The sequence below is a fragment of the Calypte anna genome, chromosome 12, assembly GCF_003957555.1.
Source record: "Calypte anna isolate BGI_N300 chromosome 12, bCalAnn1_v1.p, whole genome shotgun sequence".
In the NCBI taxonomy this organism is placed as follows: domain Eukaryota; kingdom Metazoa; phylum Chordata; class Aves; order Apodiformes; family Trochilidae; genus Calypte; species Calypte anna.
This window is the reverse complement of record NC_044258.1, coordinates 12,093,789-12,120,217: the sequence shown is the minus strand read 5'-3', so window position 1 is coordinate 12,120,217 and position 26,429 is coordinate 12,093,789. Positions and strand designations below refer to the sequence as shown.

The window sequence follows — 26,429 nt, the reverse complement described above, 5'->3', positions numbered from 1 at the left end:
TAGCACTGGTGTGCAACAAAAACCTGTGGAAAATTGTGCAGAGAACACACAGTGTGTCACAAACACCCGTTGCAGTTTAACACATGGATTTCCATATATGAGCAAACCCTGAGGTGGATATTAGAAGAACTGCACAACAAAGCAAGTTTGTGGCGAGCTTAGAACCTGACTTTCACCCTACAAGCACCCTTGTTGCCTGTGAACCTCCAGGCCATCCTGAACCCCAAACCCCTTAAAATTCATGAAACTGGAAGAGAACTCTGAATCCAAAAGCCAGTCTCCTCTACAGTCAAGCAGAGCCTACTTAGCTTGATCAAGCAGTTGTCTTTTCTTCAAAGGTTCACTTTAGCTGTGTTTACACAGGAAGCTTCCAGATCTTTGCTGTGGCAAAAGCTAATCTACAGTCATGTTACTGAAAACATTCTTGCAGCATGATTACAAGTTATTCCAACCTAATGCCACCAAAACACAGGAAATTATTTGGTTTAGTGTCTTTATTTAAAGGCCACATGAATGCAAAAGGCACATATATTCTTCCAAGTATCTATAAATTGATATTACAACTCAGGTTGAGACGTGCTAACAATTTTAAAAGCTCCATGCTGAACCCCCAGGGCACATCAGTTCCCTAAATCACTGGTTCTCAAACTTGTTCAAGTGTATTCTTTCCTGCCTTCAAGCAAGGATACATTCTCACCTCCTCACTCTCTCCCACAAAAATATTTGAGAATTGCTCTTTGGGAACCTTCCACACCAGTATCCCAAAGGGATATCAGTAAAGATGTACTCTGTGCAAAGGCACAGCTGGAAAATCAGGCTACACTGAGAAATACTCTGCTGCTTCCATTCTCTGCACTACCTGGAGCTGAGATGAAAAGCCTCAGTATTCATCCATCCTCCTACCAGCTTTCACGCCTGCAACTCCCATATTCTGCACTCCCAGAAGCAAACTGCATTTTCCCCTCCTCCAGTCTGAGCAGCACTGTCTAATATAGGCTTACTTACCCAAATATTTCCATGGAACACCATGCTCAAAAATCCTCTGGTCACTTATTTTCATGATTGGGAGCCTATGCAAAACCAAGAGACTGCATTATCTGATACCAACAAACTAAAGCTCCAAGCTGCACCCTTTTTTTTTAGTTTTTTTTTACTGAATCATCACCACCAGGCATGTTCTGTTAAAAAGTTTCATGGCAGGTCACACACTCCTTCCCTATCAACAACTTGCATTTCAAACCGCTCACTTCAAAGTCAAGAGTATTCTTCTGAGTATCAGAACTTCAAACTATTTTCTGGGCTGTTGATGTGGTCACTGAAAAAGTTTTGTCCTGTAACTCAACAAGGCTAGAGAAGAAAACCCTGGTATGAGCTGCACAAGGACAACAGGAATAAGCCTGAGTCACTAAATGAGCAGCTACCAAATCCAGACAATATCTTCTTGTCAATGTGCATGATTGCCATTGTAATCATGCTCTAAATATGAACACATGAAAAGCACTTTCTACTCTGAAATTACTTTGAAATATTTTAGGGCTCAAGCACTTTTGGTTTAAAACTAACTCACTTTCTGTCCTAAAATGCTGCTTGTAAGTGAAAAAAATAACCAAGCTTGTTTAGAACAGGGAGAATAAGCAAAAAAGTTTGTTGCCTTGAAAACTGCATGAATCTGACTGCTTGGGATACCTCCCCTTTGCTAAACTTAGCCCTTCTGTGACCCTTGGGGAGGAATGCAAGACCTGTCTATGTTATCAAGTTTATAAGGATTAAACTTTAGCATAAACAACAGATCACTTCCAAACTTCACTCTAAAAGCCAAATTCCTGACTGTTTCTCAATGCCACTCGTGTATGTTCCTCCCTCTTCTTTCCCTCCTTTTCCTTCATGTTTGGTGAATGTGGGACTACTAGATTCCTGACCAGAAAAGAAATTACTTGTCCTGCTCAGTAAAAGCTTGCCACTCAAACTGCTGACAAGTCCTCCTACATTTCTGTACCTTGAAATCTGAGCACACCAGTACCCTTTTCTGAGTATTTCCCATATTGCTCACTAAAATAATTGAGGTTTGCGTGTATATGGTAGGAGGAAAATAAACTTAGCAAGAAAGCTTCTCTTTCTCAAATTTACTATTTAAAAATACAATTTGTTTGTTCTACTCTGAGCTTTATATTGGATAATAAGGATCAGAAAGTTGCAGATTTACAATTTAAACAATATTGACACTCCTGCAGGGCTTGTGGCAAAAAAAAAGAAAAAAATTTAAAAAGCAAAGCGTTAGAGCTATTATTCACTTCAGATTTCTTCTTCTGGGCTACAGCTTTTCAAGTTCAGACTCATCAGTTGAAACGAGGGAAAAATCCCTTTAGCTATTTTTGTTACAGGAAAATAATACTTCACCACTAGTTGGGGGGGGAGGGGGGAAAGATGAACAAGAATCTCCTGATTTGTCGCACAGATCATCCTCTGAGACAAAGAGCATCTTTACTAATTATAGAAGAAAAAAAATTTAAACTGGGAGCAGTTGAAAAACTGTTTCTCAGCATGCTCAGTAGGCATTAGCTGCGATTTCAGCAGCTTAGCAAGTCCCACCCCTGCATGAGCTCAGCGGGGAGGCCAGGAGCACTGCACATTCTCCCTGCTCAGCAGGGACAGGGGCCACCGCTCGGCTGATTTGCTACAGGAATACTGGAAAATTGCCATAAAAATAGCAAATCCTGTAAAAAAAGAGAAAAACCAAACCCAAAACCAAACCCAAAACCAAAAAACCCCCCCATCCAAATCACACAACAAACCAAGAAACCCCCAACAACTTCAATAAGGAATTAAGTAAAAAAAGTGGAAAACAGCCCATAGCTCCCACAGTTTCAGGATGCTGAACTCTTGCTGCTTAATTGTGGTGGGTTTTTTTCCATTCTCAAAATAAGCAAAAGGTTTAGGCTAAGACAGATTTACACAAAAACGTCTGTAACAATGTAAATGCAAATTTACTGTACAGTAACTCTTGCCAAAAGCCAGCCACGGAAGCCCAAGACTGGCTTGGGCTAGAATCTGCAACACCTTTAATATCCATAGTTTTAAAAAAAAACCTAAAGGAAGAGCAAAAAACAAAATAGACAAGTAAAATGCAACAAAGTCTTTATTTTAAAATCAAACAGCACCTTAAGTTTCACAGAAGCAGCTGAGACTTAGCATCTCACATGCTATATGTTTAAACATACATTTAACACTTTCAGCAAAAGTACTCTTACTGTATCTTGCATATATACATTAAAAACTTATCTTATTGCAAGCTTTCTTAGATACTGTGTATAACATGAGACTTTAATGGCAAGATTTCAGAGTTACATACACCAACAGCACCAGAGAACACAAATGTGCATCTGTGTACAGCAATACTGCCATGAGAACAATGATTTTTGAAGTTTCAAACCTCTGGACACTCATTATGTTTGTTTTACTTTTGCCAGAACAGATAGAAACATTTTTATCTCATCACATCATGCAAAACAAGGTTATAAAAGTCTGATCACCCAAAATGGGAGAAAGAATGGATGGGTCAGCCTAAGAAATTACATGGCTGAAACACCACACATTTAGTTCTCCCTTGCATGCCCCCAGACCCTCAGAAAAAGGGCACAAACTTTTGCATATTCTGAAAAGCCCATTCATTGCTATCTCCTTCCTATGTTTTTTTCAGCTTTGACCTATTATTGTTCCAAGTAAGATCTGGCTGTTACTGAGTCCTCTTTCTAAAAAGAGCTTGATACATGTGTGGGATTTCACTGCCTCACCTTGGGGTGGTGTTTTTGCAGACAACATTAGCTAAGGAGTATTACTTTCAGGTCACTTGGGATTTGACAGTAAAATGAAAAGCCAGGGCCTTGTCAAAGTGGTGCCAGTCATTTAACAGGATGCGAGGCAGCAGATTAATTCTCCATTATAATGTGCAGAGAGACTGTAAACAAAGACTAAGGGGACATAAGGCTCACTTGCTGTATTTTATTAAACTGAGGAGCTGGTTTTCATACTCACAAAATCCTAAGGTCATTATTATTACCGTGCCACTCTGTGCCAGGCTGCTGACAAGACATCCAGTGCCAGCAATGGATGCATTTTAGGTGGGTCAGAAGTTTCCCACCCCACCTTGAGAAACAACTTGGGTGCTACAGATCCTCAAATACAAAAGCTACCCAGAATTTGCATCTAGCATGTGATTGCTGCCAATCAAGTGGATTTAAGGGCATATTTTAATCTCTCTCACATTATTCTGGCCCTGGAATTTTGTTTCAAGCTCATAGTAATCCTGAGTGCTGTAACTCAGGCCAGGGCAAGGGGCTCCCCATTATAGGTGTTAGTTTACAAAGATGGCAGTTGTTTTCTAATGCTAATGCATTCCCTTTTCCCATCCCACATACCTCAACTAACAGTTTCATCTTTAACAAATGCACTGGAATACACTGATAGCTCCAAGACAACAACACAATATCATACCGACAGAGGCCAGTGCCAAATGGTTAGTTAAGCAGATAAGAAAGGCACTCATTCTTCCTTAAAAAAAAAAAAAAAAAAAAAAAAAAAGGAAGCTATTGGAGTCAGGCAGACAGAGAGTGGGGATAGAAGCTGGCAGATTCCACAATACATAGTCACGTCAAAAATGGCCTCCTGCAAACTGTTCCTTCATCAAGCATTTGAGTCAACTGAAAAACAGGAACGGTTCCCATTATTCACAGGAGGTTTCACCTCCCTATTCCACAGCAGAGCAGCATTTTCTATACATTTTGACACACAACTGTCTAAGAAGTGCAGAGGATAAATTTTACTCTGCAGCAGAGGGGAAACTCCTCTCCCTGCTTTCTGTTTGAAGTCCCTAAGTTGAGCCTGGCCTTTATTTTGACTGTTCCCTGGTCTGTGAATGGAAAATCCCTCCTCAGCACTAGCAGGCTGGTGTCTGCTGCACACACCCACTGCACACAGCAGAAATTCCAGTCAATAAGGCAAGTGGGGCCCCGGCGATGGAAGGGGAGGAAGGAGACATACAAACAATAAGAAAAGCATCTGGCTCTGTTACTGGCTGGAAAGGAGAGTGGAGTTCAAACGAGACACGACTTCAGCCTTCACTTAACAGGAAGATCATATCAATTCTCACTGTCCTACTTTTAACACGAATCAAAATACCTGGAAAGGGTAACTCAGGGTTTCCATCCCACATTTTAGTGCAATTCCATTAACTCAAAAACTGTGATAAAACCCACCTTGTAGGTTTTTTGTCTCATCAGATCAAAACATACCCCATTTCTGCTTTGGACCTGTGGAAACAGCCCCCAAAAGTAAAACCCTTTGCTGAACGTGAGCCAGCCATCTCTCCACCACCACACTAATGGAGGCTGCTCTGCTGTCCTTCCCTGGAGATAGCAGCCAAGTCTACTGAAGCTTCTCTCATAGCAACCAGAGCTCCAGAGCCAACAGCAGCTGCTGTCACTGCCTTCAACGCTTACCCACAGGATCCAGAGCAAAGCAACACCCTCCTCCCTGCACCTCTAGAGCAAAAAAGCCCAGAAGGCTGGCAACAAGATGACTTCCTGGGTCAACCACAAGAAGAAAAAATAAAACCCCCTAGTATTTCCTATCTAAGTGAAAAGGGGAATCTCCTTAAATAGGAAATTCTTGTTCTGGGTTTAGGCTTTGCCTTATGGCAATAACATCCAGTCAGGGTGGAGGGGAACGGTCTGAAATCCACGATGTACCGGCACACCAAGTTCTTCGAGAGCCAGCTGCATCCTTCACACAAGGAGAGGCGTTCGCCCCCTCACCCCGGCCGGGCCATACCTTCCATGCTCCCATTACATCATGGCCAGAACCCGCAGCAGCCACCGCAGCCCTGCAGCGCCTTGTGCCCCCCCCCCGACCCGCAGAAATCCCACCCCACCCCCAAAAAAGCCCACCCAGGGATCCTGGCTCCGGGGAGAGGGTTGGGAAGCGGTTGTGACTCCCCCCCCCACCCCCACCGCTACACTAATCTCCCCACTTCCACAGCTCGCCTCCTTCCCTCCCCCAAGGGGGCGGCCAGACGCTGCCGGCCGCCGCTTCCCCGCCCGGTCAACTCCGGTCACCGGCACCCAAGGACGAGCCGCCGGGCGACAGTGACCTTGCCGGTACCGTCGAAGAGAGGACGGCGGGGGTGGGAACGGGGCCGGGCAGGGAGCCCACCCCGCAGCGACCACGCGTGACGGGCGAGGGAATGCGGGAGAAGCCGCTACAGCCGCCGGAGCCGGGCGGGCCGGGAGCGGGGGGTTAAGGGGTAGACGCCACACGGGCACCATGAGAAAGCAGAAAACGCAGGTCAAACACCGTCTGCCCCAGGAACCGGCGGCTCGGGGCGGGCAGCGGCGGCCCGAAGGAGGCTACCCCGAAGCGGGCAACGACCCCTAAGGCCCCCCGGGACAACGAGGGGGAAAACAGGGAACCGAGCGAGCCAGCCTACGGCGGGGCTTCCCCAGAGCTCGCCTCCACCGACAATGCCCCGCGGCCAGGCCCGGCCCCACACCGACCCGCCAGCCCCAGCCCGGCCGCCGCGGGCGGGCGCGCACCACCGGGACCGCCATGATGGCCCGCACCACTGGGTCGGGCCGGACCGGGCCGGGCCTCCCACACCGGGTCAAGCTGGGCGTCCCAGGGCGCTGCCCCACCACCGTACCGGGGCTCTGACGCTCGGCCCCTCGAAGCAGTGCAGGGCGGAGCGCCGGGATGCGGCCCACGCCGGGAGCCCCCCACGACCGCCCGCCCCAGTATTCCCTCCCGCCAACCCCGCCGCCGCGCACGGCCAGTCCCCCACCCGTCCGCGCCTACCTGGCCGGCCCGTTCCCCGGGCCCCCGCGCGGCACTAGGCCCGGCTCAGCGCCACGGCGTCTCCTGGGCAGCCGGCGGGAGGGAGCCCTCGGCGGCAGTCGCGGCGTCAGCCCCTCCCCCTGGCAGCAGTAGCGGCGGCTTCTCCCCAGGCCGGGCGGAAACGGCACTGGGCGCACGGGGATCCCCGGCGCCGGCGCCAGGGGCGCCCCGGGTACGCCCACTCCCTCTCCCCGTTGGCTGCCACGCCGCTTCGCCCCGCCCCGCCGGGACACCTGGCCGCCGCCAACGCCCCACCCACCCGCTCTCGCCATTTGTGGTCTCGCCGTCCGTCCCCGCCCACTCCCCCCTCTCATTGGGTGTCACGCATCCACCCCGCCGCTCGCCCCACGGTCCTGCCACCCTATTGGCGGGCGGAGCTGCCAGTCACCGGGGTGGGTGGGGGCGGCCGGCAGCGTCGAGGCGGTGGAGCCGGGCGGGCTGCGGCAGTGCTGCCGGCAGAGCCGCGCTACGTGCCGAGGGGCGGGACCGGTGGGACCCGGCTCCGCCCCCGCCGAGGCGCCTCTCTCCGCAGGGTAACTCCCGCGTCGGGACACGTGGCAGAACGAAGGGGCGGCGCGGGCGGTCGGGATTCCTGGGCGGTGGCAGCGGCTGCTGCGTCGCGCAAGCGCGGACCCTCTGGCGCGGGGGAGGGGCCGCAGGGCCTGCCGCTCGGCACGTCCGCGCTGCGGGGGGAGGGGGTAGTACTTGGGCCGGGGTCCCGTCAGGGGTGCCGGAAAGGCAGCTCGGAGGCCCGGCCCCATTCCCTCGGCAGCCGGCGCCAGTGCCTCCCCCTCAGGCTCCGCGGAGCTGCTGTACTCCGGTGGCTGCCCGCCCGCCTGTCCTCCCTTCCTCCTCTCCCCTCCGACTCGGCGGGGCTGTCCTGAGGTGAAGGGTGGGGGGGGAAGCTGCCGCCTTCCGCACCCCCTCACAGGCCATCGGGCAGAGGTGGCAGCACACCGCGGCAGCCAAGAGCCGGCTGGTTCTGAGTACCCGCAGCCCTGCACAAAGGGCCCTGGGCCCTGACCGTGGGACTGGCTGCGTGAGGCGGGGGAGCGGCCTCTGGGCGGGAGGGGCGGTGGGGAGAGAGGAGGGGCCCCGCTGAGCCGGGCGGGCAGGATGCTGCGGCACTGGGTCTGTGCCTGCGCTGCTGCTCGGTGCCCACGTACCGCCTCTCCCTTGAGAGGCTGCGGAGTGCGGCCGCTGATGCTCGGCGGGACGGGTCTGCGGAGCCATCGGGGAAAGCAAGCGGGAGGTCCTGTCCGCCGCCGGTGAGGAGACCGGCAAGGAAGGGCCCTCCCTGCCCTTGACCCCCTTAAACGGCCGTACAAATTTGGAGACCATAGGACGTTAATTACTGCTTCCAATTAACGCTGCGGACTACAGCAACTAAAGGGACGTGTCAAGAATGGAGCAGCGGGACAAAGCTGAAGGCTGCGCTGAGGGGGCCTCCGCCCAGCTGCCGGGCTCGCTGGGAAAGGCCGTACCGGGGGTGTCGGGCGGGTCGCCGCGGGAGACAGAGGAGCCGGCAACGCCCCAGGCTCGGTTCTCCCCGGCTCGGCCCGACCCGACCCGCCGCCATCTTGTGCGCAGCGCCCGCCGCCCCCTCCATGGCCGCCAGCCCGGGCCCTCCACCCACCCCCGCGGCAGGGCGGTCCCGGAGCGCGTCGGCGGGGCCCGGAGAGGTGCGGGGCGGGATGCCGGGAGGGGCCGGAGGCGAGGGGCCGGTCACGGGGCGCTCAGCCAGGCGTGCTGCAGGCATTGGGCCGCTGTGGCGCGGCGCTCAGGCGTGTACTGCAGCGCGGGCAGGAGGAAGCTGGCGAAGGGAGCCACCTCCTGTTGTGTCCACTTGTGTCTGTCCAGCAGGATGCTGTAGAGACTGCGGGGGGAAAGCCTGGAGAGCCGCAGAAGAGCACCTAGCAAAGAGCGTAAGCACAGTATCTTAATTACACCTGCAAGGCTGGGAGGGCCTTACACCTCATACAGGTCTTCCAAAGCATCCTGAAGGATCGTGAGTCTTCCTCTCTCTAAATTTCACCTGCTCTGCCTCTTGCAGGTTTGGTTCTCAAGTGTTAGTCAGAAATCATTTTTCCAGGTTCGGGGTGGAGTCTCCCCATTGCTGAGTACTGAGAACATTCCAAGAGCATATGAGGTGCTCCCAGAATAGCCACGCCACAGTCATTGCTGCTTGTTCCCTGTGCCTGTCTGCATGCAACCCAAAATGCAGAAGGCCATTTCAGTGCCAGAGCTCCCAAACACTAATGTTTAATTTGTTATGTGTCTCCTAGCTCTGTGAGGCCCAGAAGAGTGCCACTACTGACCCAAGAAGCCATCCTTGTCCCCAGGTGTAAATGTAGTGACACGGGTTAGGCATGTGTGGTCAGGCCAGTTTGGTTCACCCAGGGAATACAGAACAAGAACTCATTTTGAATCACATCTTTTGAGCACCCTAAAAGGATTAAGTGTGAGCAAAGGATGTGAATGTGTAGGGAGGTTGTTGAACTGCAGCATGGGACTAGACTTGGCATTGAATGAGTTGTGGGTAGGCCGAGACTGTGTGGCTGGTGAACATGAATACAAAGAGAGGATGATAAGACTGAATTGTGGAAGGATGGAGTCATGTGATGCCTTGTAATCAGAGATGAGGATTTCAAGCCTAATGAGTCAAAGGGAAAGGATTTATGGAGAATAAAACCCAAGAGATGTCAGGTCAGAAGACCAAATCTAGCAGCCATGTTGGAAGAATATGTGTGTCCCATCCAGATGATCATTATCCTCTGACAGTGAAGGGATGGAATCCAGGCAGTTATGCACTCCTCAGCCCTCCAGCCATGTAGCTGTTTCCTGACTGTATTTCTATTATCTCCAAATACAAAGGAGAAAAAAGGAAATGTTTTCTCCATTGGGTGTTTGCTTTGACCATTTTTCAGGATTTTGCATCCATCCCTGGAATTGCAAAGGTAGGCAGGGCAGGAAGATTACTGCTCTTTATGAAATCTCCACTTGTCTTTTCCTGCTTGTAGTCTGTGTTGTGTAACATGGGGTTGAAAACTGAAAGCTGAGTAGAGGTGTGTTAGAGATCCATAGTGTTTTTCTAAAATAAACTTTCTCCAGTTCTTACCTGGCCTGCTGAAATATTTTGTTGACTTGTTCCAGGAGAAAGCAGTTTGAGGAGGAATTCTTCCCAGGAGTTCAATAATACGAGCAACGTGATCTAGACAGGAGGAGAAAAAACACATTTAGGTACAAAGATTGTGACACTTCAGTCGTGAAATGAATGAAACTGATGGAGTCCTACCATCATCTCTGGAGAAATATTTCCCAGGTTGAGGATCAAATAGATACTCCCCAGTTGCCATTTCAAATGCCTGGAAATAGAGCATTGTTAATTCACTAACTGACCTGAAGGGGCTTTCCCCCAAACAGCTGATGGTACAAGTTTTCCTTTCTATAACACAAAGCTGATCTTAAAATATAGAGATACTTCTTTGATCCATACGACTGCTTTGAAAAGCAGTGTGTGCCTGATTTAGTCAAACCTATGACTTAACATACACAGAGTGTGAATTGCCTTATAGCTTAGGCTAAGAATGAATTTTATTATCAGAACACTTTCAGTCCAAAGGGATTGAGTGCAAACAGCCTCGTTCTCCTCAGCAAGGACATCTTGCTGCCCATGCAGCAGGTAGAGGTGGGTACTAAGAACACACTGCCCTGGCTTCTCAGTGTCAGTCATCTCCCATGTAGGGAAAGCCTTGTCCCCAGTCCTACCAGGCAGCCTGTGCTCCAGATATCTGCAGGAGTGCCATAGTCTAATCCAAGAAGCACTTCCAGGGCACGGTATGGCTGGGTCTGTATCTCCTTGGAAAAAGGCTTGTACTGAAACAGAAACAAACTCCCTTTGGTTAGTGTCTGTAAATGAGTAACAGCAACCCTTGTGCTCAGAGGGTTCCTGCCCAGCAAGGGGGACACTGAATACCTGTACTACACTGCACAGGATACAGCAGGCACATTCTGAGCCCTACTGACACCAGGGTGTATTTATCTCCCAACATTTCACACTGAACATGGGTTTGAATTTCTATTTGTAGGGACTAACTGCAAGCTGAAGAAACATCCAAAGCTGACAAGTGTCTCCAGCAGTACCAGGGCCCATCCCTGAGGTGGAAATGTAACACCCCCAAAAAACTGGCATCTCTTCAAGCACACTGAAATAGCTGTTGAGCTGTAAAAGGACAGACACCCAGGGTGGGATGGAAAGAAGCATCCCATGTTGTCACAGGACTGAGACTTGGAGCCAACTCACTGTCCAGCACGCGCTGCCCAGATCAGCAATTTTCACTTCAATGCTCATTAAATCAGATTCTTCCAATCGATTGTCAAGATCACCATCTAGGTGGAAAGGACAGAGAGAAATCAGGTCTTTCCAAACCCAGAGGTGTGTATCACCACAGGAGAAGGATGAATGCCTTCCTTTAAAGTATTTCAACCTAAAGAGTCCTAAAACACTTTTTTTTTAGCTCTACCTCTCTTTTTTTGAGGAAACACAAAGAAAGAGCTGGTATCCAGTCAAAACCTGAGGGCATTCAGGGGGAGAGTAGCTTGCAGTGGAATGATGTGATCATGTATTCCTGCTGCAAGGTTCCTTTAGTACCAAGGTTACTGTGGGCTCAGAGGAAAGCACAACCTACCAGCACTAGCCAGACACAAAACATCTGTCATGCCTCCTTAGCCTTCAGCATTCTGTCTGTCACAGCCCTTGGACACAGCCTGCTTGGCAAGCACTGTAAAGGTTACATTTTCATATGACCCCGGAAAAGGGTAATTTTTTGGTTACTGCTTCACAGTGAGCTGTCAGCCCGTGCCTAATATTGTGCTTTTCTGCTCCAAGCAAAGCTCAGTCACTAATTAAGCATTCCTCGATTGCCTAAGAGTTTGAGAGACAAAACAAAACTGTCATGGGAGAAATGCTCTTGGGATAACAAAATGCAAGGAAAAGATAAAGGGTTTCATTGCTGGGAGATGAGCTGATCTCTTGAGAAACTCTCTAGCCCTATGTCTTATTCCATATTGACACCATTCTCTGTATATAAATTATGTTTCATGAGGTCTTGAAGATTAGCAGTACATACAAGTCTCCCGTGGACCTCAGAAGTATGGAAAATAAAGACCAGAGTGTCTCACAGCTTTCTGATCAAAACATTTTGTATGTATGTCAGAAAATACCAGACAAGGGGACTATGCTATACCTAAAGCCTTAAGAGAAGGCTCCAAGGTCATAGTGGGGCTGTTAACAAGTGACCATCGTTTGTAGTTGTGCTCCACACAAATCCACCTGCAAGACCATGTTTCTGTAGGTGCCTTGAGTAGCTTGTAGGTACTTATGTTTGTATTAAGCAGAGATGGGGAAGACTTCTTAGCAGCATAAGCTGTCTGTACTGGCTGTACTGGCTGCTGCAGGAGATGGGAACTCTTCCTAAGGCACCTGTACCCGCTGCCTCTCCATTTCCCTCCTGCCAATAAACTTCTAAGTTCTTCTTCTTGTTAAAAAAAAACCCTGGAGTGCTTACCTGGTCCATTTAGCCTCAACTCTGTTCTCTGGCCGCAGTTGACTGCACTGGGCAGAAGATTCTGGAGGTTTTTGTTGGGTCCATACAGTAAGATGTTCTCAGGCTTGATGTCAGCGTGGATGATGCGGCAGCACTGGTGCAGGAATTGCAGCCCTGCCAGCACCTGGGCGAGCAGTAATCAGCCAGGTCAACAGGGACAGGGTCCTCACCTCCTTCCCCATCCCAGCAGCTCACAGCAGTCAGGCACAGCCAGGGTGCAAGCTGTGGACTTTCTGCTATTGAAGAAAGGGGGCACTGATAACAATCTGCAATAAATTGTTTGCCCCATGTGCTGAGCAAGAGAGAGCATGGATGGGCAAGCCTGGGGAGATTAAAAGAGGGCCAGGCTACAAGGAGACATGACCATCACAAAGCTGAACTTCCTCCCAAAAACCCCACTCCCGTTTTTGCTGTTACATCCTCAAACCACCATGCCTTCCTGCTAATATCATTTGAATGGAAATTGTGGGTGGGTTAGGGAGTGACATGGCACAGGCTGGGAAGCATCCCATGATAGAAAGACAAACAAGAAGGAGCAGCATAACCCAGGCAGGAGGAGGGAGAGATGATGAGTGAGTGTGTGTAGAAAGGACTGAAGGGTAGTGCAGGAGAGCCATGTAGGGAAAGAACAGCTCACCATGGAGCAGGGAGGGTCTGGCCTGTCACAGGGGAGAGATAAACAATGCCTAGCAGAGAGAAACAGTATCAGAAATCAATAATAGCAAAAAGGCTACCGGGAGAGTTGCACATTTTTTTAAACACTGGTCACTCAAAGGGCTGGCAAATATTCTCTGTATTATCAAATTCTATTCTGGGATGAACAGCAGCCCTGGAGAAATACCAACCTTAAATGGTAACTGTGAAACATGGGGAAAGATTTAAATAGTTTAACTGGAATGATTCAGGAGTAAATAGTGCTCTGGTGCTGATCTGAAGGGGGAAAAAAGATTCTCAGATCTTACAGTTAAAGCAGATGAGGAAATGGATCAAGCAAAAGGCTTGGATGTGAAATGGGGCACATAGATTAATGCATTACTTTTTTCTGTAACTTATTCAGGTATCAGTGAAACTTCCTCAGAGGAACAAGAGGCTATTCCAAGGTGAAGAGGCTCTTCTAGAAAACAGGATGTAGGAGGAAGCAGTTTTCTTTCTTAGTGTCCCTAGAAGGACACAGGAATCAGGACAGCAAATTTTCATCTTGGCAAATGTGCAGACTTCTGATAAATGTCAGCATGAGAGTCAAAATGTCATTTTAAGTGTGTTGAGGCCTCAGACAGGTTTCCCATTCCTTAGCTATTCCCAGCCAACACATAAACTCCGTTTTCATGATCTGTTTGATCAGCACAACACATCCTTACAGGGGATGAAGGAAGAGTTGGCTCTGAGCAGGAAAACCTCAAGATGGGTGGAGGAGCAGCTAACCAAACCAGCAATTTAGAAAGCCCTGGGAAGACATCAGCACTGAGGGAGGCTTCAAGCAGCCATGGGTGGTACCATGCTGACTCTTCCTGGTGGTGACTCCTTCACAAACCCAATGAGACTGCAGGCTTGGGCAGTAATGCACCTTGGCCCTGTATTCATGGGAATGTGATGACTTCCCACTCTGCATCTTACTTAATGTTTCTTCTCTTTATGCCCAACAGAAATAGTTACTATTTTCCTTTTTAAAAAAAGCATGTCTTGTCCACTCACTCTGTGTTGTCCCTTTCTTTGCAGATGCATTCATGGAGTTCAAGGGCAGCTGACCCCAGGAGGAAGACTGTAGCATGTTCCCCAGCCAACAGTCCCTTGATGCCCTCACTCACTTCCAGCTAAGTTCTCACCTGCTGTAAACACTTTTTCACAAAAGGCAAAGGCAGTCCCTGGGCTGTGTGGTTTCCCATCAGACATCGTAGGGAGGGACCCAGCACCTCGAATACCAAGCACACATGTGGGAAAGAGTCAGGGATTCACTAAGAGAGACAAGATGCTACCACCAACCTTTTCCCCTTCACTTCCCCTTTCCCTTCCAACCATCTCCATGTGCCCAGCTGGGCTATTGGCCTGCTCTTCCTCCTCATGGGAGCACAGCAGTTGGTTTTACACTGTCCTGTGACTCTCCAAGGCAAGCCCAGTTTTTTTCTGACCCAGAGGTGCCACACTTTCAACGGAAGGATATGGAAGCCATTCTCTCCAATCATTCTGAAGTCATCTAACAAACAGATGATGTTTTCTCCTGCCCGGTCCTTCTTCTTCATACTGCTCACCTGAGGGGGAGGATTCCAAGAAAGCTGCAATTATATATATATATATGTATATATATATATATATATATATATGCGTATGGACACCTTGCACCTGTTCTTCACATTCTACAGACTGTCTCTTTCAGGAGCTGGTACTTCATGACAAAGCCTGTGAAAACATCAGAAAAAACAGGCTCCAAACACACAAGCAGAGTCTGTTCCCAAGGAATGAGTGTCTTTGTTGTCTGGCTCTTGACTGGGTGGCACCATCATCCTCACAGTGTCTGAATAACTGATCCTGATAGTAAGGTCTAGCATGCTTCCTGCTGCTCATTCTACCCCATCCAGGCCCAGAAAGTGCTCCTGCCATGGCTGTCCATTTCCTTTGCCATTCTGCAGCCTCTGCTCTCTGTCCTCAGACCAGGGATGACCCTGTCCTTCTGTAGCTGAGAGTAGCAATCTGGGACATTGCCTTTTAAAACCCACACCTTCCCTTCAGCAGTTTCTCACAAGAGGTTGCAGAGAGGCAGAGACCTTGTGATTGTCTTCTTGTCCTACCAGGGCAGAGAGCAACTTCTGTGACTGGAGGAACAGACTGAAGGACCTCTCTTTAGGCTGAAAAAGGGTTGGCTGTGGGCAAATACTGCAGATAAGATCTGTAAGATATGGAATGGTGGCAGAGGGAGTAAACAGATCTTTTGTACAGGAAGCAGAAGGCATCCAATCTAGAACTGGGAGGTTCAAAAACAAAGCAGAGCAGATGGTTCTTCACACAGCATGTGGGTAACTGGTGGCAGTTCTTGTCTCGGGGATGTGGGTGCTGAAGCCTACATGGGTTCACAGGTTCTTGAAGGTAAATCTACTGAGATTTACTGCACACACAGACATTACTCTTGGCCCAAGAAATCTCCAGCTGGAAGCTGCTGGAAGCCAGAGGAGCATTCAGTGGGAGTAGCACCCTGTGCTTATCTTGTCCACACACCTGTCTGGATATCTGCTGCTGGTCCAGGATGCTGGGCTGGCTGGATCCCTGGTTTGCTCAAGCTCAAATGCTCAAGTGCTTTGGTACCCCAGCTCTTGCACCAGAGTGGCAAGGAGCTGGCTACCATAGAGCTCCCACTACAGCAATTCATGCAGTTTTATCTCTTCACAGCCATAACTCTTGGGATTTTTGTTTGGTGCATTGTGCAGCTGCTGGATCCACCTGCACAAACACAAACACCAGGAGGTTTGTGCTGGCACAGCAGAGGTGAGCAGCCCTGGACGCTGGGGAGGCCACATCGCCTCTCCAGGCAGCTCTGCAGGCACCAACCATCCTGTGCCACTGGGAACAGCCCTGGGAACCACCTGCATTCTGCTGAACAGAAGGCGTGTCTTTCAGAGAAAATGAGTAATAAATCAAGGGTAAAGCTCCATCTATACACAGGATTGTGCTGATGTGTAGAAAAGCAGCCCTCTGATTACAATAAATTAGTGCTACTTGGTGCTTCCTCTTGCATCACTGAGTCTGGCTCCTGTCTCTTTGGATAGGGCCTACAGATTTACAGGTCTGAGCTAAACCTTTCTGAAACCTGTTGGGAAAAGGCTTCAGAGTAATTTCAAATGCAAAATTTAATGGTTTTACACATCTAAAGCTGAGGTAACTGTATTTAAACAAACTGTAAGTAGTGTAACCATGAGTTTTCTTGAACCGGCAGTCAAGCTGCCTTCAAAGGCCACCAGCTGAGACCCAGATACAGGCACCTCATTACCACATCCATTAGAAAAGGCAGGAGGAAGCTTTCCGAGTTCAGAGGTTTATCATATTTTTGCTACATCCTGGTTTGTTTGTTTGTTTGTTTGTTTGTTTGTTTGTTTTCTGGCAGATATCTCCTTTTACTTCACCATTGGTGCTGGGATAAATCTGTGCCCTCTGAGCTGAGGGTGGTGCAAATACAGTGGAAATACTCCCATCTCCTACTTGGGAACAACATTACCACTCATTTCTGCTGGTTATCCACCTCATCTTTCTGCAGGTTCCTCCTGTTCACTGGATTTCAGTCTTAGCTGAAAGAAATGGGCTGATAAGACAAGTAGGACACAGTCATCTGTCTGAGTATGACAAAAGGAAAGAAGCAGGTGCCCATTTCACAGGTCAGCACTGAGCCAAGGTGATTTCCACTCATTCCCTAATTTTTTTTTATTTTTTTTTTTACCCTTTTACCCTCCTAGCTTCTCATACTGAGACCTGGAGGGAGAAGGGATGATGAGGCTGATGATCAGACTCAGTAGTCAGCCCCATGGAGCAAATCACAGAGTCCCAGAACATACATACGCAACGGAGGAGGGCGACTTCATCCTGGGCAGCCTCAGCAAAGCTCTCCCTGCTTTTCAGGACCTTCACAGCTACCTGGCTCTTCCTCCTGGGAAATGAATCACAGCTGCCAGCCAATGCATGCCCTAACCAGCAGCACCTCCCCTTCTCTCAGTCACCCAGCCCTGGGCTCTGCGGCAGGGAGGGTGCTGCTGGCATCTGGCAGCACAGCTGCCCCAGGGACCAGCAAAGGGCTGGAGAGAAAAAGAACATGGACACTGCAGGGTCCAAATGAGAAGAGCCAATCCAGGGCAAGGGCTGATCCCACCTCATCTGTGTTCTTTAGTTTCAGGTGACCAGCTCTGCTTATTGCACCCCACCAATCTTACTGCCAAGTTTACCCTGTGCTTGGGAGATGCCCATGTGCTCTAGGACAGGCAGCTGCATTCTGCTGCTTCTGTGAGAAGGGCAGGAAATCAACTACCCCACTTCCCACCTCTCCAAAAGCTGCTCAGCCCCTCACCTCATGTCCTGGCACAGCCAGACCGTGCCAAAGGCGCCGCTGCCCAGCTGGTGCAGAGCCTGGTATCGCGTGTTGAACACCTCTCCTTCCCGCACAGGGTGGTGGCCTCCTGCAGGAACCATCACCAAGAGACATTACTGATATGCTTTTAGACTGAAAGAGCAACTGAAGAGAGCCAGAAAAACATCCAGACAGGTCCCAGGCCTGGGAAGAGCCCAGCAGCTCTTGTCTCTAGAGCTGTACACCCAAGGACCAACCTGTGCACCTCCTCCAGCACCTGCTCCTCCATGGCCCAGTGTCACAGCAGATCCTGGTACCAGAGGACAGAGCCAGTGAGGAACTGGGTCATAGGGCACAGGAGGTGTGATCTTTAGTACTTTACTCCTTTAAAGAGGGTCAGAGAGATGCAAGGCAGCTATACCTCTGCTGCACAATGCACACATCAATTCCCTCTTCTATATCCCGGCGCTCTCCTCACCTTCTTCCTTCCCATTTGCTTCTCCAGCCCCTGGAGCTGAGCTCTCACTCAGTGTTTGGCACTTCATGGAGGCAGGGGTTATTTTACAAGTTCAGCAGAGGAAAGCTGGCAGGCTGGGGCTGGGCAGGGATCCTGGCAGTGTGCAGCCAGGCCAGGGCCAGGTGGGACTCTCAGGTTTCCCGGTGCCTCGTGTGGAATTTCAGTGCCTTAACAAGGACTGTCAGATCCCCTCCTGCAGCTACAGCCAGGGATCCCACCTGCTCCCCATCCCAGCTAAGGAGGAGACACATCTGGGCTTTTCCTGGCACAGGAAGCTTCATGCTCTGGATGGGTACAAAACAAAACCTACTTTTTAGGCACTGCACATCTGCACTCCACATCTGTCTGCAGCCCAGCCCCAGGCTGGAGCAGGGGTTTATCAAGGACCATCCTGTGACTCCCTAGCAAGAGGCTATGATGGAAGGGGAAGCTGTGCTCAGTTTGTTACTATGACAGCCCAAGGAAAAACACCAAGACTGCACAGACAGACTGATGCAACTGCAGGGGGACTCCGCTGTCCCCTGGCCCCACAGCACTGGTGTAGAATTCCCCTTAGCACTGGTCACCTGAAATAGCAGCCCAGAGCCCCTGTTGCTAATGGAAATAGAACTGTAAGCTGCCATAGCTGGAGTACTCCCAGCTCAGCCTTTCATAATTTGGAAATGTCACTTGCTGTATGGTAAAGCTTGAGGCTAACATGCATTTCCGGAGCCTGTGACAGGTGATAATAATCCCAGTAGACTGTTAGCATGGGTAGAATTATTGACCTTTAAATCCTTAAAATCAGGTTGCTAAAGCAAAGAGCTCATCTGCACTAGAGGATTTTCAGAAAAAGTTATAGTGAATTGGGGGTGGTGGTGGCAGAAGCCATGAGATGGGGCGTTGTTCTGGGACAGTGACATCTTCCAGATGCTGGGACAGAGGCCTGACTTCCTCAAAAGACTGAAATTTCTGTCCACATGCTGATGCTCCTCTCCCAGCACAGCAGCCAGAGATGCAGCCTGCCTTTGGGCACCCAGCAACCTCATATGATTCTAAATAAGGGACAGACTGGACTTGAGGTTCTAATCCTGTCAGGGACAACCTAAATTGCCAGAGCTGACATTGCTCCATTTACTCAAGCCCATACAGTGGAAGGAGCTCAAAATCCTTCCCACATCCTGTACTTCTACACCTCGAACCATGGCACTTATACTGTTCAGAATCAGTCTCTTTTAGGCATAACCTGCCAGGATGCTGCATGGCCACTCTTTTCAGAAAACAGTCACTAGTTTCTTAGCTATGGAACAGAGGTGAAATTAAGATTTTCCTTATTTGTGCACAGACTCAGCGTATCAGCAACCCTGCAAGCTCCTGAGCCACAAGAATCTACCCAAGCCCTCCTCACCTCCTCACTCACTCACTCACTCACAGCAGGGGCTGATCTGAGAGCTGGGCAACAGCCTTTAAGATCTTAAAGTGTTGTTCTCCATTCACCTGCCAAAGGAAAACTGAAGATTGAGTGGAGCTGACAGCTCAACAGTGTCTTCCCTAGGTGGACTGGTATGGTAACAGGGGACTTGGGTGGGAAAGTAGGGCCCAAAGACAGACTCAGAGTGTAAAACATATCCTAGTGCTAGGGCTGATGGAGCTCACCAGGCCTGGCTGTCCCCATCATGGAGGTGAAGCAAGTCTGTCCTTAGGCATGTGATACTCTACTTCCATCCACCCCAGTTAGATGGATGCACTGGCAAAGGATGAGGAGCGTTGCTATGCAACTTGGTACAGGAGGATGAAATGTACTTTTTGAAGCTTTGTGATGAAGGACAATCGATACTTTAAAGTCCTTCATCACTTGATATCTTTACACTGAAAACAACCATGCTGCTGTTATGCAGAACCCACTGGCTTGCTGCAGGCCTGGACCGGGTCAGAGAACTTCAGCTCAGAAACATACTGGTCTCACCTGGTCTGCAAGAGCCACAGGCAGGAAGCTGTGCTTTGCCTCTGGCTGGGAAAACTCCACCTGACCCGCACAAAATAGCCTAAGGAGCTGCCCACCACCAGTCATGCCTTGTAACACCTGGACCTCTGGCGTTGCAGAGCTCACCAGAGCAATACATCTCCTGTGCAAACACAGACTCGGCAAGCCCTTTCTGAGCACAGCATCCCTGCAAGTCACAACATGCAAGGGAAAGCAGCCCCGTCGGCACGCGTTGCTCCGAGCCCCAGGGTCCCCTGTGCAGACTCACCATGCAGCAGCTCACAGGGCAGGCACGTTGCTCCCCGTGTCATCTGGCTCATGCTGGAGCTCCCCAAAGTGAGATACCAGCTGGTCCTGCTCTCTTTTTAGTCTGCATTGCCTGGGGGAGACCAAACTGGTCTGCATCGATGGATGGACGGACGTGGTGAGGAGCGGGGCAGGGTATCAGATCACAGCACAACCCTTGGTTTCAGGATAGCAGGAGGCCTGGGACAGCTGCAGTGGATTCACTTCACTGCTGGCCTCTCTCTGCTTCCTTGGCAGCAGGTCTGCCAGCCTGCTGAGGCTCCACAATCTCCACAGCAACTATTTATAGAAGGAAATTCACAGCCCTACCGAGATGGAAACCGAGAAATCCTTCCTCTCTGCTCCACTGTCCCCAGAAAGTGGGGCTCCTGGCTCCAACCCTCACTGCTGTGGCACTGTCCCCTGTCCACACCTGGCACAAGTGTTCCCAACCTGTCAGAGGGGACAGGCTCCCCAAACCCACCTGTGTGCCACCCTGCCCATCCCAAGGCACCCCAGCCTCCCCCAGCAATGCCCACACGCAGCTGGACACAACCAGCACACTGCTGGCAACCACAGAGCACGTTTCCCCAATCCCCTTTTTGTGGGCAACCATAAAGAGGTCCCTTTTTTTTGTGGACAGCAGCACTCCTCCTTCCACATCATTCCTCCCCCACCGATGTGGAACCTGGGCATCCCAGCCCCTAAGCAGCACAGAGGAGCAAATGGCCACAGAGTAAAAAACATCACATCTTTTACACCACCCTGCCAAGTGCTGCAGCCTTGCAGCAGAGCTGGGTGAGCCGTGGCCTCCCCTGGCTGGGGCCCTCCTGTTGCACAGCTCAGGTTTCCTCCCCGAGCCTGCAGAGCCCAAGCCCCAGCCCTGAAGGCTGCCGACCAGCAGCTCTGCTGCAGGTCCTGGCTGCCAGAACTAGGTCGGGGCCTCCTGCAGAGCTTCTCCCCCTGCCTGTGCCCCTCTCCTCTCACCTGCCTTCCCCGCACCAAAAATAACAGGGGAGGGAACAGAGGCTGCCCCAGGCCGGGTGCTAAGCACCCAGAAACCAGCCATTTTTAAACCCCTAAAGGGCCAGCAAGAAGTCACATATACTGAAAGGTGACATGCAGACTGTATCCAAAAACTTCACTAGTAAAAGAAGGGGAAAGAGCAGATGGGCCAGGAGCCAGCTTTATGTCTGGGAAGAACCATGCAATCAGTTTAAGAACTAAGTTGGTTTTCTAATTTAGGTGCACTGGTTTCTGCCTCACTCTTGTAGACAACAGCCATCAACATCAACTCAGTCTCAAGGCACCCACTGTGGGAATCCACCCCCAGAGCTGTACTGTGCCACAGGACAGATTTGCTCCCACTCCCACCCACTGCAGCTGCAGCCCCACTCCTGTGGCAGGGGGTGAAAGGCTGTGAAGGGAAGGTCCCCCCTCTTGCAGCAGGGATGGCACCTGAGAGCTCTGCAAACCGCAGGAGTGCCACCATATAGGAGTGGCAGTGGAAGGTGGCACAAGTTACCTGGAAGCAATCTGTAGTCGGTATCTCCCGGACCGTGGAGGGGCAGGAGGGAGAAGTCCCACGCTCAGGATGTGGCTCCCTGGTGCTCAGGAGTGCACAGTTTCCACTTGGGAGTAAAAAGGGGTGGCTAGCTTCTGGGCAGCTGCATCATAGTTCAACACAATCATGACACACAGGTCGCATATTAAAATTTATTGAATTATTGTGTAAGAATTCTCTTTATTAAAATCATTTGGACTCTAAACTGATTATTTACAGACAAAACCTCTTGTATCACCAATAGAATCCTACATCTCAGAACAGTATCTACAAAACAGTTATTACACTATGTAACAAAATTCAGATTTTTTTCCAAGCTTTTAATATTAATTATTAATTCCAATTTTAGAAAGACAGTACCTCAGGTGCTCTGAGCAGAATTCAAGGTGTGGCAGGGCATAAATGCAGGGTAGGCCATACCGTAACAGACAGAGAGACACCAAGTCACAAGGGTGGGAGAGGGCAGAGTCACCAGGACAGAAGACCAGGAGAAAGACTATTAGGGCAAATGCACTGGGTGTTCTGGAAATCGAAAAAATCATCCTGACAAGAAAGGCACCAAAAAAAGCAGCATCTGGCTGCAACCAGGGCACACCCTGAAAAAGAAATAGCATTCCACCACTGAGGCAGCAGCATCCGAGAACCCTCTATTTTAATTTAAAAAATCCAAAACAATTACCCATCATTTCTTAAAAAAAAAAAAACCTAACTTAAAAAAAATTGCCACCAGACAGATGAAAGCAAGAACTCTCACATCCACATCACGTGGCTTCCAGCTACTCTTAATGATGCCAATAGGAGAGACATTCAAATACACTAACAAATATTTATCTTAATACTGATCAGTTCTGGGTGTTTCATCCAGACCACAGTGGAAACAAGTTTCTTTTTCTGACTGCAGTACAAAGTAAATCTTACCACCTGCCATTCAAGAGCATCCTCTTTCTGAGAATAGAATTAAAGCAGCAAAATCCCCTCTTTTCATCTGTGTCTTGCAGAAGGGGAACAATTGCTATGGCAGGGCAGTCTCAGCTGGTGCCCACAGAACTTGCTACCCATGAGAAAACAGGAACATCCAGAGTGGATTCTCTATCCTTGAGAAGAAACATCCATCTCCAGGAGTGTCTGACAAGCTAGTTGTGGGATCAAGCAGAGACTGTAAAAAGCTTGGAAGGATTGTGAGAAACAAATAAATAAGTCTTCCCTGCAACAGGGAAATTTCATAATAACACCTTTTTTGTGCAAATTTAAATGTAACCCTGTCATAGTAATGGATTTTGACATAGGAGAGGGACACGGACGGAGAGAAGAGAGGCTGTGCCTAAACACCTCAGCTGATCCCAGCCAGGGTCCTTCAGTGCATGTCCACAGGGGAGGAGGATGCTGGTATCTAGAACAGCAAAGACAGATTGATGGGAAGAGATGGGCACAGACAGGTTCCCACCCTCCCTGCACCTGTGCTGGGCAGTGCCCCCTGTCCAGCATTGCAGGGACAAGCTTAAGATACTAAATCAAACACCTACGTTTACCTCTATTTTTAGTCTTGATTATTGCTCTAATAAAAGCAGATTTCACAGATACACTCAGAGAAAGCAAATCATTTCCAACACCCAGGAGCACAACGAAGAAGCAAAGAGGACATGAAGCTCACTTGTCCTATGGACAGTCAGACACATAGGCAGAGGCTGAGCTTCCACCAGACACCTGGTCTCCTGTATCTAATGATTCCAGGAGAGCCACCAAGTCCTCCTCCCTTTGCCAGTGTCAGTTGGATCCAGAATTAATCCCCAAGCCACACTGTTCTGGGAAAGTGCAGAGATAATTCTGCAAAAATAGGAGCAGACGCAAACAGTCTGCAGAGCCATAAATCCAGCAGAGAGCCTATGGCTCCTGGCAGACACTCAGCAAGTTGCAGACACCACAAACTACACCTTGCTGCCTGCAGCAGAAAGTCCACCTGTCAATGCACAAGGACATAACAGCACTCTGAATACTACTCTGCCCCAAACTCATCATTCCTTCACCTACCTGCACCTCCCTCAAACCAAGGAATCACCTGCTGCAGTTCCTAAGGGAAGGGGTTTTACAAGTCTTTGTCTGCCAGTCCTCTTTCACACAGCTTTTTGTTTTGTTTTGTTTTGGTTTTTTTGGGGGTGGTGGTGGTGTGCTGACAATCAGATTTGGTGAGACAGAGGTTTCAGAGATGCTAAATTTCCATAATTTTGTGGAAATAGGTGGTGAGGCAGGAGTGAGACCCAACCAACTGCTCACCAGTGGAAAGAGAGGCAAACTCTGCCCCCCCCTTTCTGCCTTGCAGCAGCCAGGCAGCTCACCTGCTGCTTTCTGCAGCAGGACAGGAGTGGGAGGTGGCACAGGGATGGTGGCTGTGCTCTGGGCACACAGGGTACCAGGGAATACTGCTGAGAGAGCTGGCTTCCAAGAAACGGAGGCTAGCGTCAGTTTGTTGTCATACTGCTCAGACAACAGTTTTGCAGCTGTGTAGCACTCACACAAAGCCACAGGGCTGATCTGGAGTTCCTACTCTACACAGCATAAAGAGAGGTAGGGACATGATCCTGCCCCGTTTTAGTTCTGGTCCTTCCTGACCCACACAGTCCCCACCTCAGGGAAGTGACAAAGGAATCAAACCTGTCAGCCTGCCCCAGGCACACAGGACATCAGCCTGGTCTTAGCAGCTAGGAGGCAGAACAAGTAGGGCACACTTCTAAACAAGAATTTGATCCCAGAAGGGCAGAGTACTCTGTTCAAAAGGTAGAGGGACCACCCTGGATGCCCTACAGGAGGAAAGTGCAAGGAGCCGGCCAGGGACAGATGGAAACTCACTGTGCTTGTGCCTGCTCCAGCCTCTCCTCCCTTGTATGTATCATTCCCATCTGCAGGACACCTGATGCCCCTTAGGAACAATGTAGTTGTGCTTCATGGCTTCCTCGAGTTCGCAGCCCACCAAATAACCCTTCCCTGCCACAACAGGAGAGCTTGGGAAGTGGGACTTTCACAAAGGTGTAGGGCAAGCCTAACAGAAGAACACACAGCTAAGTCTTGAACTGAGCTGCAGGGGAAAGCAAGCTGCTGTTACAAAGACAAAAGACATCTACAAGTTATCACTGCAGACAAAGCAGTGGAGAAAACTTTGCTCCAGTGCTGACAGACGTTTGTCAGTAGAAGTGCACAGAGATGCTTCTCCAAGAAAAGCCCTGTCTCAAAGCCACAAAATTAAACATTCTCCTTTAGCATTTAAATACATTAAACTTTCTGAAGGTATTTACAAGTCCAGTTCAGAGCAGCAGAACAGCCAGAAACCAGAGGAAGGGGGGGGTGGCACAAGGCATTTGTTGTGCTTTTCGAAAGACCAGGGCAACCTCTGACCACAAGGAACCAGGAACATGGATCCCACGCTGGGTCAGCAGAGACGGAGGTGAGCCAGGCAGTGACTCTCACATACTGAATTTGTCCTGAGGGAAAGGGTGGGGGGTGTTGTCCATTTACAGTAGGCCCCTGGGCAAACACAGATGCTGGTGAGCACATTACATCCAAGAAGGTGTCACGCATGAACCATCAGAGACCAGAACACTGGGGGGCAAGAAACCTTCACCATTGGATGCTCTCTTTTCTACACCCAACATCTAGAACCAGTGGGGATATTGCTGCAAAAAAGTTTCTCAGGTGAAATACTGCAGGAGTCCTTCCTAACTGGGGACAGATGTCAGCACAGCTGTCAACTTGGGGAAAGCTTCCTGCATCCTGAAGTGAGCAGCTGCAGCAGGGGAGTGTCCCACCACTGGTGAGGGCATCCATGCAAAGCCATGGACTCCATGGACACAGTGCTCAGCACTGTCATCTGGCTCTTCAACAACGTTGTTGGGAAACTTGGCACATTCATGTAACATCTGTAGGAAGGAGCTGTGTGGATGCCCAACAGTCTGCCAGAAGAAAACCAAAGTTTGTTGGTGGTTTGTTGTTTGTTTATTTGTTTTTTTTTTTTTTGCTTGTAAAAAGAAAAAAAGCTGTAAAAAAATATTCTCTGAGATGCAAGGACGCTTGTACTTTGTACTGCCTCGGCCATCTCTGTTCACATCACCCGCAGGTTCCTTGAAGAGTCTGGTTCCAATGGCAGCAGGACATCCTCCATGTAGCTGGGACGAGCACTGTCCCCATTCAGCCAGGGGAGAGCAGTCTCTCTGCGCCTGTCACAAATCTGTGACTTTATTCTCCACAGCTGCTGCAATCTGTTGTAGTCTATATCCGAGCTGCATCTTCTGGGCTGTTGGGTCTTCTTCCAAGGCAGTAATGATCTGCAAGGAGACAGATCTCATGGGCAGCCTTTCTCCAGCACACTATCAGCCAGCTTAACTCCAAAAGCACAGTGAGAACCCCAAGCTGGAAATTCAGTGTACTCAATAATGGAGTGGGTATGTAGTAATACATCTCTCTCACATTAACCACAAAGTAAGTATTCTAGATTTGTCCTAATAACATATAAACTTCCTAAGTGCAGAAAGAATGCAAAACTTCACCTGAAAATTATATCTTTAGTAAGTAAAAATTAA

The 26,429-nt window shown here is 49.6% G+C and overlaps 3 protein-coding genes across 5 annotated transcripts in view; all 3 read right to left on the bottom strand.

Moving 5' to 3' along the window:
* The window catches only part of SETD5 (SET domain containing 5), a 65,437-nt gene extending 58,417 nt beyond the window's left edge, over window positions 1–7,020 (bottom strand). Inside the window, exon 1 of one of the 2 annotated variants that reach the window (XM_030458250.1) lies at window positions 6,847–7,020. The gene's annotated coding sequence lies outside the window, so the exon portion shown is untranslated. The remainder of the gene's footprint in view (window positions 1–6,846) is intronic. The other variant, XM_030458251.1, reaches the window with a different exon arrangement.
* A 1,590-nt stretch (window positions 7,021–8,610) lies between these two features.
* Window positions 8,611–20,332, bottom strand: LOC103538269 (SRSF protein kinase 3). The gene is made up of 11 exons (XM_030458660.1): window positions 20,281–20,332; window positions 17,533–17,641; window positions 17,031–17,118; window positions 14,650–14,737; window positions 14,315–14,421; window positions 12,453–12,615; window positions 11,189–11,274; window positions 10,654–10,761; window positions 10,181–10,250; window positions 10,004–10,096; window positions 8,611–8,798 (listed from the first exon to the last, which is right to left on the bottom strand). Exons 1-11 carry the CDS (start codon window positions 20,330–20,332, stop codon window positions 8,611–8,613), a joined length of 1,152 nt encoding a protein of 383 aa, XP_030314520.1.
* A 1,675-nt stretch (window positions 20,333–22,007) lies between these two features.
* The window catches only part of PLXNB1 (plexin B1), a 54,831-nt gene continuing 50,409 nt past the window's right edge, over window positions 22,008–26,429 (bottom strand). The window contains exon 35 of one of the 2 annotated variants that reach the window (XM_030458543.1): window positions 22,008–26,174. In XM_030458543.1, the coding sequence (XP_030314403.1) occupies window positions 26,070–26,174 (105 nt within the window). In that variant the 3' untranslated portion in view covers window positions 22,008–26,069. The remainder of the gene's footprint in view (window positions 26,175–26,429) is intronic. The other variant, XM_030458542.1, reaches the window with a different exon arrangement.